The sequence below is a fragment of the Gymnoscopelus microlampas genome, assembly GCF_963454915.1.
Source record: "Gymnoscopelus microlampas genome assembly, chromosome: 22".
Taxonomy (NCBI): Eukaryota; Metazoa; Chordata; class Actinopteri; order Myctophiformes; family Myctophidae; genus Gymnoscopelus; species Gymnoscopelus microlampas.
In genome coordinates this window covers 13,897,933-13,916,807 of record NC_139959.1, presented here as the reverse complement: position 1 = coordinate 13,916,807, position 18,875 = coordinate 13,897,933, and the positions used below count along the sequence as shown (strand labels likewise).

Below are 18,875 nucleotides of genomic sequence, written 5' to 3'. Positions count from 1 at the left end.
GTGTGAAAATGACCGTACACCCAATTTTCTGTCAAAAATTGTTAAATAAATGAGGGCCATTGTATGCATCTAAACAATATATATAAAAGCATCGTTATACAAGTGAGATCTACAAGCTCACAACACATCGCAGTGTGACGCGTGACAACATATGCATGCTTAGCATTGTATAATCAATATCACAGGATCACAATGTCATTTGCAGTGTTTTTTTCTCATTTATATTTCAGTGCCTGGCAAAGCATAAGTTAGACATGCTCTCTCTTCTTCCCCCCCCACTACCCACCCACCAGTTGGAGCGAGATGCGTATGTTCAGGCCCTGGCCAGGTTCACGCTGCTGACAGCCAGCACCGGCATTGCTGAGATGAAGCAGAAGAACATTGACACCATCAAGACCCTCATCACTGTGGCCCACACGGATGGCAACTACCTGGGCAACTCTTGGCATGAGGTCTGCCTCTAAATGACTGCCTCCAGTCAGCCTATCACTCTATCTCTCTCTGCATCGCCATACAAATACCTGATAGCGGAATGTTTTGCAGACATTATCATGTTTTACTGATAATGTAATCAGTGGTGTAAAGTAACTAAGTACATTTACTTAAGTACTGTACTTGAGTACAATTTTGAGGTATTTGTACTTTATTTGAGTATTTCCAATTTCCAATACTTTTACTTCTACTCCACTATATCTCAGAGGCAAATATTGTACTTTTACTCCACTACATTTACTTGAAAACTTTAGATAATAGTTACTGTTCAGATATAAACTATGATATAATGAAACGTACATTAACCACTTTAAACCTTTTTTAAACCTAGGCTATTTGAAAATAGCAGATCTACAAGCTCACAACGCGCCGCATCGCGACGCGTTGTGAACTTGTAGATCGGCTATTTTCAAATATTTAGTCATTTTACTTTTGGTACTTTAAGTACATTTTGATGCCAATACTTTTGTACTTTTAAAGTAAATTTTGAATTCTGGACTTTTACTTGTAACAGAGTATTTTATATTGCAGTATTGGTACTTTTACTTAAGTAAAGAATTTGAGTACTTTTTCCACCACTGAATGTGATACCTAATTACATTGTTGTTATTATTATTATAATTATATTCAGGGTTCTTTTTCAAACTGATGTAATTTAGTAATACTACTGTATGCTCATTTTGAGTCCAGGGTTCTACATTTTGTGTAGAACGAAAGATATTACAATATTTGGTTTTATTACATTTTGCGATTGATTACATTTTTGTTCTTCAACTCTTGCTTACTGCATTGATCCCCGTCTTCCTCTGCTTCAGTCTCTCTTTCCATATGTATCTCTGTTTGACCATGTTGTGGTGCTTCTTTTGGTCAGATCATGAAGTGCATTAGTCAGTTGGAGCTGGCTCAGCTGATCGGCACGGGGGTTAAGACGCGCTACATCTCAGGGACGGTGCGAGGAAAAGATGGCTTCATCATGAGTACCAAGGAGCCGAATACTGATGAGTACCTAGGCCTTGGTCAGTATCAGCTAATTAACCCATTCAATCCGGGAACGCATCTGTGTCATTTTAGACTTAGGCTATTCTAAAATAGCAGATATAAAGGCTCATAGCGCGGCACCAAGTGCTGTGCTATGAGCTTGTAGATCTGCTATTTTTTTTTAAATCATGAAGATTTGCGCAAATCTAAATTTTTAAGTGAACATTTGTAAAATATTTAGTTCCAGGGACCCCCAGAAGCAAAGATTTGAGTTACAAATGTTAGCTTTAAAAACAATTGAGCTCATATCTAGAGCTCAAGCTCATAGAGTGGCACCAAGTGAGCTTGTAGATCTGCTATTTTTTAATATCCAAAGAAATCTGAAATGACAGATATACGTTCCCGGATTGAATGGGTTAACATGGAGCACTGTAATGTAATGTCATACACTGTGATGTTAATGTTGGTTGTAACTGTATTTGTATTCTTGTTCTGACTGTAAAGCACTTTGCGCTGCATTTCATGTCATGAAAGGTGCTATACAAATAAAGTTTATTATTATTATTATTAATGTCATACACTGTGATGTACTATAATGGGCCGTCCACACCAAGCACGATAACTAAATTATATATCATTGCTGTTGGGAGGAAACCTCATATGCCCAGAAACTGTTACTTTTCAGGATTCAATACTTTTGTGTGATACTGTATGATCAAGTCGGGCATTTATTTACGGAAAAAAACTTAAAATATGGTTTATGCCCAATTGCGATATACTATATATGATAACTATTACGATAATTATGTGAGCATCCACTATGATGTTATCATTGTAGTTGTCGTGTTGTCTCTGCCATCCACATTATTCCAATGTCCTTGCTATCAATTACATCACCTCTTCATGATTGGTGTCTTTCTGCTTTGACCTGTAGTTGGAGGGACAGTGGACCGTAAGCTGATGGCCAGCATCCAGGAGTCCATAGGAGAGACCAGCTCTCAGAGTGTGGTGGTGGCTGTAGACAGGTACTGTAGTGGTCCTGGAAGAAGAATTATATTGGATCTTATCTTTTTTCTTTCTTTGTATATTTAAATGATTATACCTGGAGCTACGCAATATTGCCTTTTTAAGTGGGACGAGAATTAACTTAAATAAACCAATAGCAGTGTAGATGACAGTGGACTGTAATGAAGAAAATGGTCATGCAGTAAACTTTTTGACTAAAGTGCTGATCTACATTTTCTTCAAAAGCTGCTGCATATTTGCCTTTATATCAAAGTTGTGGCTCTTCTTTTTCCTTTTCAGGATATTCACAGGTTCTACTAGACTGGATGGTAATGCTATAGGTGAGACTGAATCCTGGATCGATTCCTTGCTACTTTTCATTCCTGTAGTTGTCGTGTTCATGTAAAGACACGTGTTCTGTGCTCATTTCCAAATGTGCTCCCACCTCTCTGTCAGTCGACTTTGTGCGCTGGCTGTGCGCTGTGTCCATGGATGAGCTGGCCTCACCCACACACCCACGTATGTTCAGCCTGCAGAAGATAGTGGAGATCTCCTACTACAACATGGGCCGCATCAGACTGCAGTGGTCCAGGATCTGGGAGGTCATTGGAGACCACTTCAACAAGGTGTGTAGGGGAGGCCAGGTGACCTTGTATACTCAATTAGGATGGGAAATGTCAATTGAGACTTTATTAGATTAATCTAGTCTTTGCTAGATTCAATTAAAATAAGGATGATAATTGATCAAGGATCATATTAAAGAGGAAATGTACAGGTATTTGCATTCATTCAATTTAGATTTCCCCAGACCTATCGTTAGGCGGAGATCCCTGATCGTCTGGCTACACGAGCGTATTGTCAATATTGTTTGCATTAATCAATATTGTCACTGCAATATTGCCAGTAGTACCGATATTGTCTAGTGAAGTCAGACACAGCAACATTTCACTGCAAATTCTGAGCATGTGACGAATAAAATCTCTTGAATCTTTTGTCAATATTGCCAAACAAATTCCTCATGCATGTTCAGTGTCAGTGAGTGGTCTAAAAGAGTCATTTTACTGGGATATGCTGCTTCTTCTCGACCAACCTACAGTATCTAACCATGTGAAATGAGGGCACTGATTAACATTAAGTGCTGCCAGGAAAGCTTTCTGTGCCTTTAGCATTCAAGGACTTATCTCTAACTGAGCACATAGAGGCTGCAAATGGAGTTTGTTGTCTTCAAAGCATTCATTTATCCTGTTGCAAAATTATTTTGAAGTAATATTTTGCTCCAACTGGAAAGTGAATGATTTCTTTGTCTGTATCAATTAGTACTGATGGTCCAGTGTGCTCTTTAAAACAAACGCTGTAAATGTGAAGCCTTTTGAAGGTTAAAGCAGTGTTTTGTTCTCATCCACTCTGCTCAGGTTGGCTGCTATCCAAATGAAGATGTGGCAATATTTGCAGTGGACTCTCTCAGGCAATTGTCCATGAAATTTTTAGAGAAGGGCGAGCTGGCCAATTTCAGATTCCAGAAAGACTTTCTGAGGCCTTTTGAGCACATCATGAAAAAGAACAGGTAAAGTGTGTGTGTGTGTTGTGTGGGAGTGAGAGACACTGGCACGTGTGCTGCCGTTGTGTAGTGTTTACAGATATAAGGCTGTGAATGGTTCATATTTCAGAGATGTCTCTTGCACTGTGAATAACCGTATAGACCCCTAGTCAGTCAAAAACACACTACCCTCCACCACCATCATCCTCCTCATCCTCTCTTCTTTTTCTCTCTCTCTCTGTCACTGTGAGTAACCACATGAACCCTAGCCTCCCTATTCTGGGCATGTCATAATAGGCAAACATTCAACGAAAATAGCCAATCTACAAGCTCACAACGCGTCACATCACGATGTGAGCTTGTACATTAGATGTTTGATTTACACTATTTGTCATACAACGTAGTAGTATATAAAGCATAGGGTATAAGTGCTTATGCATCTTTTTTAGCTTGTTTGCACAGACACAAGCAGTAGGCCCACATTTAGATTGACCTATCGCTAAATAAGAGTAATAATAATCTGGCATCGGTCGGGCTCTTACTCAGTTGTAGTAGTAACAATGTAGTTATGATTGAGTTTACCTGAAAACGGTGTTGAGTGTGTTGTGAATGACTCGTAAAGCTCATTGACGCCAATGAAGCTAATTGTCATGCTTTTGATTAATCCATTAAAACGGGGAACACATCTGTGTAACCACTTAAACCATTATTTTATACTTTGTTTATTCAAAAATAGCAGATATACAAGTTCAGAGCGCTCTGAGCTTGTATATCTGCTATTTTTGAATAGACAAGTAGATCTGCTATTTAAAGTAGATCTGCTATTTTTGGAAAAATCGTGAAAATTTGTGCAAATCTTTGAATATATGTATTTTTTTCATGTAAACATCTTTAACTCAAATCTTTGCTTCTGGGTAGGGGTGTGCCGATATATCGTCCCGCGATATATCGCGATACGTTTTCGTGACGATATGTATCGTTTTGGAAAAAAAAAATATCGTTTTTTTTTTTTTTTACAATCATAATAATCAGGCATGCAAACGGCCCCGAAGTGAAAAGAGTGACAACATGTTTTTTTTTCGGGTCAGGTGTCATACTATTTGGATTCAAAACGGCTATTGTAGCTGAAAAGCTACAAGTTTGCATGTCTGAATAATGCAAAAACAGAATTATTTGTTTGCATTTTCTTTTTTTCTCCTCCATATATTTTCATAATAAAAAAAGTGCGTATCATATCGTATCGAAATCGTATCGAAGTTGTGAGCCAAATATCGTATCGTATCGTTTCGTGAAATTAGTGTATCGGCACACCCCTACTTCTGGGGGTCCCTGGAACACAATATTTTGATGGGGTCGGCGACCAAATACATATCATTTTGGGGTCCTTGACATTAAATAGTTTGAGCACCACTGATATAGTAACATACGTTTTTCAGAAAACTGTTAGGATTTAGAAGACATTTTTTGAATCTGCCTCAGGTCTTAATGGGTCTTAATGGGTTAATTGAATGACTCATCCTTCTTTCATTTCCTCCTTCCCTTTACATGCTTCACCTTCCTCTATCTGTCCTCCTCTCTTCTCCTACACCTTGCTTCCTTCTCCCTCCTGTCCGTCCCTTGCTCCTCATGTCCACCTCTCCGTCTCCTGTGTGCTCCAGGTCTCCTACCATCAGAGACATGGTAGTGAGGTGTATTGCCCAGATGGTGAACTCCCAAGCAGCCAACATCCGTTCAGGCTGGAAGAACATCTTCTCTGTCTTTCACCTGGCTGCCTCAGACCAGGATGAGAGCATTGTAGAGCTGGCCTTCCAAACCACCGGCCATATCGTCAGTAAGTTTACACTCCACACACACTCACACACAATGTAGGGCATTTTAGATGCTGTCCACAACGTGAAAAAGTACAGTAATTTACATTCTGCTACAAATAATGTAAGGTACCCATCTGTGCATAATTACTGTATAATGAAGGCAAAGAAACAGAACTGATGGAAGAGTTAGGGAAAGTGTAATTTAATGACAAGTTATTAAGCTTATATTAAACAGTTAACGTGCAAGCACATTTACCCACACTCACACATACTTTCAGACCTATTTCAGAATTAAGGGGGCATTTTTACCTGTTACCCATGTATATTTATGTTGCTGTATGTACCGTAAATATCCACAAGACAGACACACACACACACACACACACACACAGATGAATTCTACAGCTCAAGAGAATTTCTGCTATTATGTTGATGATAACTTCTGCTTGTCTTGTACTGAAGAACGCAAAATGATTGTGTGCTAGTTTTATCAGCTCAGTCAGATTAGCATCTGACCTATTCTCGTCAATCACCTGCCCTTGTGTTAAATATTAATTATCAAGTGTTAAAAACCATTTAATTCTCTTTGTTCCACTTCAGCTCACAGACCTTGTGATCATTGAATATGTTTCATTCTGATTGACAATCAGTTATTCATCATCTAGGCAGGAGGTGTCAGAATTTATCTAAAAGCCACTTCTTTCTCTGAAGCATTTTTCACTTTCGTCTCTTTATGTCCCTGCACCCATCTGTCTTTAATTTATTTACCCAACCCCTTCTGTCCATCTCCCAGCGAATGTATTTGAGAAGCACTTTGCGGCCACCATCGACTCCTTCCAGGATGCAGTGAAGTGTCTGTCAGAGTTCGCTTGCAATGCCTCTTTCCCAGACACCAGCATGGAAGCCATCCGCCTCATCCGACACTGCGCCAAATACGTCTCTGAACGACCTCAGGTTAGTGTCAACCACCAGGCTCCTTTTAACCAGCCGAGGGTGGGCTGTCAGGGGATTACAATGATGGACGACTGAATCCAGAACGATATTAACCCATTCAATCCAGGAACGCATCTGTGTCATTTTAGATTTTAGCTATAGCCATTATTTTATACTTTGGCTATTCAAAAATAGCAGATATACAAGCTCAATCTCAATGTGGATTTGTGTATATATACATAATAGAGATTATACAGTATGTGGATTTGTCTGTGTGTGAGACAAGATTTATATTCTTCGTTGAGTGGGGTTCCCCAGGGGTCTATTTTTTGTCGAATGTTTGCCTCTTATGACATGCCTAGAATAGGTACACTTCAGGTGGTTAATTGCCTTTCGGGGCAGTTCTAAAAGAGCCAAGCTAAGATGAGACCTTTTATTGATCTTGCGGGGGAAATTCAGTAAATGAACAGGGCTCTCGCTTCTCTGACAGGCCTTCAAAGACTACACCAGTGATGACATGAATGTACCGGCGGAGGACCGCGTGTGGGTGCGGGGGTGGTTCCCCATTCTCTTTGAACTCTCCTGCATCATCAACAGGTGTAAACTGGATGTCAGAACCAGGTATGAGGTTTTTAACATTACTTTTTTCCATCTTTTTTTCTTTATAAAACTTTCTGAAAACGTAATGACGTTGAAGAAAAATATTGAACTTATAATATAATATTTTAGATCCAGTGTAGGTTCACTGAGCATGAATGCATCTCTTTCAGCAACGTCCGGCTTCATACTATTTTTTTTTTCTCATTAAATGTTTATAGATTTTTCACATGGAATCAAGTATGCATTTCAAGCAGTACAAAATCAACTCCATTGAACTCATATTGGACTATAATCTTTTTGGCTGCTGTAAGTCCTGCCAGCCAGACTTTGCGTGACTTTCCAGTAAGAGACAGTTTAGAGTCATCATTTAAAAGATTTACAAACGGGTCCATTGGAAGTTGTACTTCCATTAGGTCCGTTAAAGTCCCTATGACCTTTCCCCGGAATGCCAAAATCCCCAGACATCTCCAACGTTTAGGCCACCGCTACCCCAGAAAGTCAATATAATAACTATATATAGTATATAGTAACTGTGGTCATATTGCTCAGTTCTCCACTACATTGGTAATTGCAGCCATTGTTGTATACTCTTATACATAGTTTTCAAAATGTTAAAGGAAAAGCATGTTTGTGTTTGTGCGTGCTTACCAGGGGTCTGACGGTGATGTTTGAGGTAATGAAGACCTATGGCCACACCTTTGAGAAGCACTGGTGGCAGGATCTGTTCAGAATCGTCTTCAGAATCTTTGACAACATGAAGCTGCCTGAGCAACAAACTGAGGTACATAGCATCACACTCATTACAACAAACTGAGGTACATAGCATCACACTCATTACAACAAACTGAGGTACATAGCATCACACTCATTACAACAAACTGAGGTACATAGCATCACACTCATTACAACAAACTGAGGTACATAGCATCACACTCATTACAACAAACTGAGGTACATAGCATCACACTCATTACAACAAACTGAGGTACATAGCATCACACTCATTACAACAAACGGAGGTACATAGCATCACACTCATTGTGTGCTGTGCCCTGTTGTTCCCTCAGAAAGCAGAGTGGATGACCACCACCTGTAACCATGCACTGTACGCCATCTGTGACGTCTTCACGCAGTACTTTGAGTCGCTCTATGACGTTCTCTTGGACGATATCCTGTCCCAGCTGTACTGGTGTGTGCAACAAGGTAAGCACCTTGGAAACCAAACCTTCTGACTGTCGTCCGACTCCTGTCACATTGGGCTTAAACACGGCCAAATGAAAGATTTGTGATTAATCCAGCTTTGTCTCACATGGGTATTTTAGACATTTGGCTAATGCTCTTACACCTGATTTATTGCGCACGAGTGTCTCACACCATAAATGGCTGATCTACAAGCTCACAACCTGTCGCAGCATGATGCGTTGTGAGCTTGTAGATTAGCCATTTTCAGTGTGAAACTAAGTATAAGTCAGGTTTTATCCTCAGCCATTTATGAGGATTGGGTCTCATTGTCTTGTCCAAGGCCATTTTGATAGGACTCATGGCCGCAATCCGTTGAACCAGTCCCTCATTTTTCACTAGTAACTTTCTCCCCCCCCACCTCCTTTATAGATAATGAACAGCTGGCTCGGTCCGGAACCAACTGTCTAGAAAATGTGGTCATCCTCAATGGGGAGAAGTTCAGCCCAGACACCTGGGACAAAACATGTAACTGTATGCTAGACATCTTCAAGACCACCATCCCGCACACGTAAGCCGCCTCATGAGATTCAGATGGTCAGTCATCTTATTCAGTAAAAGATATACACTTGTGGAATGCCCTACCAACTGGAAAAAAAAGAAAACTGATCTCAAAATATTTAATCAAAAGGTTAAATACTGGTTGAAATCAAACCAAAGCTGTGAACACTAATATGTTATGCACGTTTTGATACGTTAACGTCACTGCTTTCATGACTGAATTTGGGAATGTTATTGCTTTTGTACTTAAACTTAAGCAATGCTTAAGTATTTGACTCCTTGATGTTGAATGACCTCTGCTCCATTCCTCAGGCTATTAACATGGAGGCCGGTCGGAGCTGAGGGAGAGCGCATGGATCTATCAGACAAACAGCTGGTAAGGAAACTTTCAAAAATTCATTTTAGGTTCTTGCTGTTGCACTTTGATTTGCATAATGAATATTCTCTTGGTCCTTCTAAAACTTTACATACTGTCTGGACCATACATGGGAAACTGGCGGCCCGGGGGCCACATGTGGCCCCCACCTTCACTTAATGCGGCCCGCAGGTTAATATCGGAATACTGATATATTATTGATTTCAGCTGTTACAATTCCAAACATGCAAACATGACGCACTGTAATTACTTCAGTCTATATTAGTAGCTTAATGACTAGTATCAAAATTCTATTGTCTTTTTTATGTCTAATATATTTGTATTTAAGTTCATAAAGTTAACATAAGTATAACTAAATGCATTTGAAATTAAATAAAAATGAGACATTTCAGGATTCCAAATAAAAAATAGCAAGAAAAAAAAATCTGGATTCCAATTCAAAAATAGCAGATCTACAAGCTCAAAACGCGTCGCAGTTTTGAGCTTGTAGATCGGCTATTTTTGCTACTTTTGAGTGACATAGATTGGACCGACAGTATATGCAATGTGGCCCTCTGGAGTGAGTGTGGAAATATAGTGGCCCTCTCCATCATCAAAGTTGCCCACCCCTGGTCTGGACTATTGGATTATACCGGTACAGACTAATGATGTACCTGTCCTCTGTCTTTGCCACTGTCAGGACTCAATTTCCCAGAAATCTGTCGACATCCAGTCCCGCTCCGAGGACCAGCAGTCCATCTGCAGTGCAGACCGGTCGGCCACAGAGAGCCGCCGACAGAGCCAGTACAGCATGAGTATGTACGAGGACGGCCCCAGAAACAGGACCCCCACAAGTCAGTTCCACAATACTTAGTGCTTAAGTTATGCTTCGGCAACAAAGTGTCATGTGAAATGAGACTGAAATAAGGCATTCTTAACTGAATACGGTCTTGTTGAGAGACACGTCTCACACAACACTTTTGTTGCCAAAAAAATATTTTTGCATGTCCTTACTTTGTTACATTATGCTCAGTCTGTGTTGTGGGCACATTTCACAGAAGTCCAGGAGCAGCGTTTGTTCTCAGCACTGTTGATAAAGTGCGTGGTGCAGCTGGAGCTGATCCAGACCATAGACAACATCGTCTTCTTCCCTGCCACCAGTAAGAAAGAAGATGCAGAGAACCTCGCAGCTGCCCAGGTAAACACTTATTCACCAGTCACCACCATTCACTTATAATCAGTACTTTGGAAATACTTCTTATGTTACACTGTACTACAGTAAATAAAATTAACAGCAGAATGAAATGCACTAAAATTGTATCAGGGAAGATGAGGGGTAGAATATAAAAATGATTCATTAGTAGTAAATGGCGGTCCGTGGCCTAACGCATATCAAAGGGTTGAGCATCACTGTGCTTTAGTCAAATCCGTTCCTTCTGTAGCGGGATCCCCTGTATGCAGCCGACGTCCCCGTGGAGACCCAGGACCAGGGCATGTATCGCTACCTGACTTCAGAGCAGCTCTTCAAGCTGCTGGACTGTCTGCTAGAGTCGCACCTCTTTGCTAAGGCCTTCAACTCCAACAATGAGCAGAGGACCTTGCTGTGGAAAGCAGGTACGTAGGTAGAGGTGCAACAGTTAATCAAACTAACTAATTACCGTAATTGATTCATTAAAAAACCCTAAAAACTATTTTAAAAACCATGCTTCTCGATTATTCGATCGATCGAAAAAGTAATCGATAGAATAATCGCTAAGCAAATAATTGATAGTTTCCGACCTATACGTTACGTAGGTGATTGATCGATAGATTCACTGATTGACAGACTGGGTGGGTGATTGGCTACCTGCCTGGCTCTCATGGCTGTGTTATGGCTGCCGCATGTGGCAGGCTCTCTGTGTTCGTCTTCATAACGTATCTGGGTCTTCTGTTGCCAGAACGTACAGAAGATGGATATACATCTGCCTATCCTACAAACTGGCAAAAGTTTCCGACATGCATGGTGCTTCTTTCCTGTATTCGGCTCTTTTATGTGCCTGTGTTAATCGCATTTTAACCCATTAAGACCTGGAACTGTGTCATTTTTAGATTTGAGCTAAAAAGCATTATTTTACACTTTGGGCTATTCAAAAATAGCAGATATACAAGCTCATAGCGCGGCACCGAGTGCCGCGCTACGAGCTTGTAGATCTGCTATTTTTGAAAAATCATGAAAATGTGTGCAAATCTTTGAATATATATATTTTTAAAGCGAATAGTTTTAACTCAAATCTTTGCTTCTGGGGGGTCCCTGGAACAAAATATTTTGATGGGGTCGGCGGCCAAATACATATAATTTTGGGGGTCCTTGACATGAAAAAGATTGAGCACCACTGATATAGAAACATACGTTTTTCAGAATACTGTTGAGATTTAGGAGACATGTAGAATCGGCTTCAGGTCTCAATGGGTTAACGCACGTTGTATATCACTTTGGGTAAATGCGCTACATAAAATGCACCATTCACCATTCTACCATTTTACCCGTTCTCAAGGTTTCAAAGGGAAATCCAAGCCCAACCTCTTGAAGCAGGAGACCAGCAGCCTGGCGTGCGGCCTGCGCATCCTGTTTCGCATGTACACGGACGACAGCCGCCAGGACGCCTGGGAGGAGGTCCAGAGGCGACTGCTCAAGTAAGCAGCCAAACACTCACTATAAAGAACCATAAAGGCCTTAAAGCAGTGGTTCTCAAACTTTTTCACGTCAAGGACCCCCAAATTGACCCCCATTTCAAAAGATATGCCAGGGACCCCCATAAGAGAAGATTTTTACAGCTCTAGCAGTGATTCTCAACCATTTTAATTTCAAGGACCCCCAGTTTGACATGCATTAGGGCTACAGACCCCCATTTAATGGCATTTCTATCACTTGGACCGCTATTTATATTGTAAAATCTATGTCAATGTAACTCTGAGAGTGTACAAATGGAACCAAATGGACCTGTTAGGGTCCATTTGTACACTCTCTGAGTTACAGACCCATAAGGGTCCATTTGGTTCCTCTAAATCATTTAGCTGGGGACCCCCTGGAATCCCCTCAAGTACCCCTGGGGTCCCCGGACCCCATTTTGGGAAACAGTGCCATAAAGAACATGCTACGTATCTCTTATTGCCGCTATCGTGTCGGGTGGAAACCAAAGCCGTTACTTTTGAGGAAATGAAAGAAAGAACCTGTGTTCCAATTATTATTCAGTGACAAGCTCTTCATGCTTTTCATTTGTTCAATAATTATAAAACCCACACACGCACTTAAACACTTTTCACTATCACTTTCAACAGTAGCAGATCTACTAGATCATAGACACGTCGTGTGCTTGCAGATCAACTATTTTTGCTACTTTTGTGTGACACTGTTCTACAACAAAGTAGGGCATTAATTTATGCAAAAAATATTTATTTTAAAAACAATATGGAGATGCAAGGTTTCTGCCGACATCGATATTATTATTATGTTGCTCGCTCTCATTGTGTTCCCTCTTCAAAGCCGCACGTGGAACGTGAGAACAAACGCCATCTCTGCTGGCGAAGTGTTCTTGTTTTTTACGCCACTTTATAGTGTTTTACCGGCGCTCAAAATCTGCGATTAACCTTTGTTCCTAGTGTCCGCCTTCCCACAGAAATTATTACAGTGAAGAGATAGTTGCGCTATGTGTCATCGAAAGAAGGAAAAACACATTTAGGCCATTAGCAGGCCAAGCAACGCAGACTCCCTTAACGAGACGAACTGTTGCTCTCTATTGTTTCCCTTCTCATTGTCATCTCACTAATGAGGCTCTCTGCGTTGTCTGACAGTCACTGACTCATCATCAGTGGTGCACAGTAACTAAGTACGTCTACTGGAGTACGGTACTTAAAGGACCACTTCACCCATTTTCAACATCTTTATATAATTGGTCCTCACCAATGGTCATTATGATATGGTAGCATTTTTTTCCTACTCGATCTGTGTCCCCAAAGCAGGGTTGTGGACAGTTCAGAGAGAACCCGCCTACCAGTGACCTCATCGATGGGGAATCCAAGCAAATGGAAACTGTAGGCTTTCGATTCCTGGAAAGTTAGCCTGCTATAATAGAAGCCATTGTTTTCGCATTAATAAAACAAAAACAAAAAATTCAATTATTAGGGTAGTGAGGAAGGGTATTTTTCAGAATGTTGCCTTTTTCACAAATTTCTTTCCAATTGAGTCATTTCCAAATCCCCATGTGTGCTGCGCTCCCTGTCACTGCCAACCCCTCCTACATACTTTTTCTGGGGAGCATGTAGACGACCACGTGCCTCCTCCAATACACCTGGAGTCGCCAACCGCTTCTTTTCACCTGAAAAAAATGAGTTTCATTGGGGGAGAGTGTTATACCTATTATCTACACACCGCTTCTGATGCCTCTAAGCACAATCTTTCTGCCAGCCCTCTGCCTGCATAAACTGCTCTGGTCCTTTTCATTAGAGCACTAAAGAGACTTGTGGACACCCGGTGTGCCACACCCACAACACAGGAATGCAGACGTCTCACTCCCGCACACATGAATGTCCGTACTAGCCAATTCCATGGAAGAGACAAATCAAAAGAATCAGGCCTTGAGAGGCAACGAGACAAAATGCTCTTCTGATTTTGTTCTGTCCAGTCAGTTACTCTCAGCGAAAGCCAGGAATTTCGGTGCGATGTGACGGACGCTGATCAGACTGTCTGTCACATAAACCCACAGGAATCGGTATGAGAGTCAATGCGGCTGTCAGTACCTTTTGTTCTTTGTTTTTGTTTGTTGTCTCTAGGGCTGTCACGATCGTGACATTGTATTTGACAATTGTCACACAGATAATTGCGATGAACAGTTTGATAGTGTTTTTGGCATTGAACATTGGAACACGTAAATACAAATACAATTTCTGTTTGGCTTTTAGGCTTCATAAATAAAAATTGCACAGGGCAGATATGACAAATAGCTTAAATATACAAAAAAAAAGTATTTCATAATCTTTTTAAAATAGTGGAAATAGAAATAGATCTCAGGCCCGGACGACTGGCGCAACGGTCCGGGCACCTAGGCGGCCACAAAAATCTTAAATAGATCTCAGCTGAGCTTGTAGATCCACTATAATAAAATTATGAACATTTTTCAACATGGAAAAACGATTATGACGGTCATGCGAGTATATGCAATAATTGTGACAGGCTTATGCTTGTCTCAGCGATGGGCGTCTCCTCCGACCTCGCCCACGCCCATGTATCACGTTATTTTACACAGGAGTGTAGTGAGGCAGGAAGCTCAGGGCAGAGGGGAGGAATGACACGCAACAGACGTCACACAGGCAGGACTTGAACCGGGGGGGGGGGGGGGGGAGTTGCAATTGTACGGGCGACACACTATCCTGCCTGTGCGTCATCTTGACTGCTTTGTGTTCCTAACGCTCGCTCGCTCACTTTCTCTGTCGTTGTTCTTTTCTCATGCATGCTCTCTTTGTCTCTGTCACACACACACACACACACACACACACACACACACACACACACACACACCACAGCTGCCTTGACCTCCAGCTTCCACTGATGTACTGTTAATAACACTCATGAAACAAAACACTGTGCTGGAACCTCAATGCAGGACTACTCTGTTAAAAGTAAAAGTTCTGTATTCATACTTTGAATTTTGAGTAAAAGTACAAAAGTATTGGCATCAAAATACTTATATTAAAATTGGCTAAAGGGGGGAGGGGCGGGTCGGCGGACCTCTGACGTCACTCTGACTCAGCCATAACCATATAAGCCTTATATATTATAAGGAGTTCCCAATGCAGCTACGCCCTAATGTGGAGTGTGTTGTCTAACCTCAATGTGTCGTCATGGCATCAGCCACAAAAAAATCAGTCAGCTCCATATATGGGCACAAAAATGGGGGATGACCATAGATGGGCATATACTGATGACCTCGGCTTCACCATATATGGGCATAAAAGGGACAAGGACTAACAAAACTCTAGATGTGGAGGTTTGTGTATACTTATAGTACCATAAAGTAAAAGTACTCATTATGCAGAAGGTTTTTTAAAAAGCTCATCTACTGCCCTAAATGTTTTCTTTTCCTTCTTCGATGACATATTTCATCACTGTAATAATAGGTAGTTAGGAAGCCTGAGATTGTCTATTTTTGAATAGCTAAAGTACAAATGGGCCTTATTGGTTAATGTAAGTTTTGTAATAATCATCTAAATCTACAAAGTATAAAGCTGTCAAATAAGTGTAGTGGAGTAAAAGTAATGAAAATACTCCAGTAAAGAAAAAGTACCTAAACGTTTTACTTAAGTACAGTCAGTACTTAAATGTACCCCCGATAGAGTTGTTGCACTTATTTTCCACCACTGCAAACACACACACACATACACACAAGTAGATTTGGGAGGTGATCAGGCCATGGAGAATGCAGCTGGGAAGAGGAGGAAGGGATGAATGCTTAGCAGATGGTGATTGTGGCCCGAGGGTCACATGCTGCAGGGGCAGAGGTCATGGTCAAAGGTTGCGTCAGCTCTCCTCGGGCTTGGGCCGTGTCGCCAAACGTCTAATCAACGTCCTTTCATTCTACCCTCGCAATCTGTGCCTATAATTAGTCATTAATGAAGCAGAATGGTCTTCGTTAGGCTCCTTTTTTGGACGTTTTCATGTGATGCACTGTCGTGGCAGGGAAGTGTGCAGCTTCTGCACACACACATTAAGAGATCACCTACCGGTAGTATTAACGACCTGTTGTGCTTTTAGTTTCAAATTGAGCACTTGAGCCGTGTCCCTAATTTGCGCAGGTCATTGGCAAAACTTTCTACAAGCTACAAGCTCAGAATGCATCACAATACATTGCAATGTGATGCGTTGTAAGCTTGTAGATCTGCGGTTATCTACAAGCTCACAAGAACGCGTCACATTCTGCTATTTCCTTAAGTGGTTAAATGTATTGAATTACAGTTATTGTACAGTTGACATCTCTCCTTGTGTGTGTGTGTGTGTGTGTGTGTGTGTGTGTGTGTGTCCGGTAGTGTGTGCAGTGAGGCTGTAGCGTACTTCCTGGCTCTGACCTCAGAGAGCCACAGAGAGGCCTGGACCAACCTGCTGCTTCTCTTCCTCACCAAGGTGCTGAAGATCAACGATGAAAGAGTAAGGAGTGTATATACAACACACACACACACACACACACACACACACACACACACACACACACACACTACTGTGAAGCGTTCCAGAATATTCAGCATCATACCATCTATATATCATCGCTGTCTGGTGGAAAACTTGTATTTCCAAAACCATACATTTTTCACGAAATGGAGAAGAAAGAAAAAGGTTTTATAATGGATCCAATGTAGTTATTATTTAGTCTATAAGCTCTTGTTAATACTTTTCACAGGTTAAATATTTATAAAACCCACAGACAGACTTAACCCCTTTCAACCTGGCATCGATGAAGTATAAAAGAGGGCTTTAATTTCGGGGGTAAAAAAAGGAAATGCAAGGTTTCCTTCCGCCCAACAGCAACGATGTATTGATGATCCACTTGTACAGATGTCTTTGCCAAGTACCCAAAAGCCCAACAAGTAGCCTAGTAACCAGGAAGCATGTTTCTGTGTGTGTGTGCGTCTTCAGTTCAAGGCCCATGCGTCCAGGTACTACCCTCTGCTGTGTGAGATCATGCAGTTTGACCTGATCCCTGAGCTCCGCGCCGTCCTGAGGAAATTCTACCTGCGCATCGGCATCGTGTTCCAGATCGCACGGCTGCCCGCGGCCGCGCCACAACCTCTTCCGTCGCACGCGGAGCCACCGCCGGCTGCAGAGTTAGGGGGAGAGGCTGGGGAAGAGGCTCAGTAATGGCTCACACACCACCCCACCCCACCCTAACCCCACTTCGTTTTGAGGCCGTATCTGACCCTGCTGTGGGCCTGTATCGCCTCAGAATCCACGCTGACGGTACACGTGATCAGTGCACTTGACTTTTATTGCTGGTCATTGAACAGCCTGCCCCCCCCCCCCACCCCCTTACCACACACACATGTATGCACTTGCACATACACAAACACGCATACACCATATCCCTGAAGGAAAGTGATGCCTTGAATATGGAGAAGTGACTCTTCAACTGGATCTTGCTGACTACTGATACGTAACACTGACAATTTTATCAATGTCTCTGATTTTCTCAGAAGGATCCGAATATATTAAAAACTAAATAAACAAGGTGTGCTTCTTACTGTATATTAAAAAAAAGTAAGGAATGAACGGTTTCAACATCATGCAAAATGACATATACAGTACAGTAACCATGAAATGTGGCGCCAGGTCGAGCAATGATAATACCGATCTCTCGTCTGCACCGCTGATTGGCTAACTTTAGCATCGATAGCCTCTTGGATGAAACTAGTTGTACAGATCTGCCGCTTTGTAATATAATCTTATAACACTAGATTTCATTTATTTTTGTTCCATGTTCTTTTTTTTCTCCGTCTCTGGATTCGCTGCACTTGATCTGTTTATTGAATGCACTGGAGATTTTACGTTTTGTGATTAATTTATTTGACTGTACCATCTCCCACAGATTATCCTGCGTAAGACTTGCAATTGAATGAGAAAGCTTGAAAAGTGAAGGGTTAAATTATTCCATTTTATATGTTCTTAAGCTTTTTAACGGAGGGGGGTGATAACTGTAACTGGAAGAAGGTGAGCACCCAGACATGAGCTGCTTCTGAGTCACTGGTCTGTATCATGTTTGATCTTAGTTTTCACTCTTGTGTACAAAATCTAAAGTTAATAATATATTACATTTTTTTGTTTTGTTTTTCTTTGGTTTTGGGGAAAAGCTATATGTATAGAGAACAATGAATACTGTTAGCTGTGCTTTAAAGTGTATGGATGGGGACGCATTTCTGCTCATGGATGTAGAAAAACAAAAATGTATATGGTACAGCAGTGTAAAGTTTTCTATGTTGCAAAAAGATACTGTACAACTTTCTGTACAATACATCATCTGGCATTCTAATCAGGTTCTAGGTCAATAAAGTTTTTCAACTTGGTTGATTTGAAATGCTGAAATCATTCATTTTTCGAGTCGCTATTTAAATATTAACAGGGTTGCGAAACAGCAGTAATATTCAAATTGTTTATTTAAAAATAATCTCTGGTATACAGTATATTGAAAACATTTTAACATGAAGGTCTAAAGTTATTAGTACATTCACAGCTGTACATTCTACCATACAGTAACTTACATAATGCCCCACACTTACAACCCTTGTGTTTGTAACTATTCAATATCTCATGGAGAATAGGCTGAATCTAAAGGCTTCAGTGCAAATTTTGTCTCAGCATTAGCTTGAAAGAAGCGCGGCGCAAACATCAGCCATGCCCCCTCTG

General features: G+C 41.2%; 1 protein-coding gene across 4 annotated transcripts in view; it reads left to right on the top strand.

Annotated features, from left to right (window-relative positions):
• The window catches only part of arfgef1 (ADP-ribosylation factor guanine nucleotide-exchange factor 1 (brefeldin A-inhibited)), a 36,082-nt gene extending 17,547 nt beyond the window's left edge, over positions 1 to 18,535 (top strand). Inside the window, exons 13-31 of one of the 4 annotated variants that reach the window (XM_084048920.1) lie at positions 294 to 452; positions 1,364 to 1,508; positions 2,405 to 2,495; positions 2,776 to 2,816; positions 2,932 to 3,101; positions 3,888 to 4,039; positions 5,671 to 5,843; positions 6,617 to 6,777; positions 7,247 to 7,377; positions 8,008 to 8,137; positions 8,424 to 8,559; positions 8,968 to 9,106; positions 9,409 to 9,472; positions 10,152 to 10,305; positions 10,510 to 10,649; positions 10,894 to 11,065; positions 11,986 to 12,124; positions 16,511 to 16,628; positions 17,115 to 18,535. In XM_084048920.1, the coding sequence (XP_083905046.1) occupies positions 294 to 452; positions 1,364 to 1,508; positions 2,405 to 2,495; positions 2,776 to 2,816; positions 2,932 to 3,101; positions 3,888 to 4,039; positions 5,671 to 5,843; positions 6,617 to 6,777; positions 7,247 to 7,377; positions 8,008 to 8,137; positions 8,424 to 8,559; positions 8,968 to 9,106; positions 9,409 to 9,472; positions 10,152 to 10,305; positions 10,510 to 10,649; positions 10,894 to 11,065; positions 11,986 to 12,124; positions 16,511 to 16,628; positions 17,115 to 17,336 (2,637 nt within the window). In that variant the 3' untranslated portion in view covers positions 17,337 to 18,535. Of the gene's footprint in view, positions 1 to 230; positions 453 to 1,363; positions 1,509 to 2,404; positions 2,496 to 2,775; positions 2,817 to 2,931; positions 3,102 to 3,887; positions 4,040 to 5,670; positions 5,844 to 6,616; positions 6,778 to 7,246; positions 7,378 to 8,007; positions 8,138 to 8,423; positions 8,560 to 8,967; positions 9,107 to 9,408; positions 9,473 to 10,151; positions 10,306 to 10,509; positions 10,650 to 10,893; positions 11,066 to 11,985; positions 12,125 to 16,510; positions 16,629 to 17,114 lie in introns of all 4 variants that reach the window. The other 3 variants (XM_084048919.1, XM_084048918.1, XM_084048921.1) reach the window with 3 other exon arrangements.
• Positions 18,536 to 18,875: the final 340 nt, after the last annotated feature.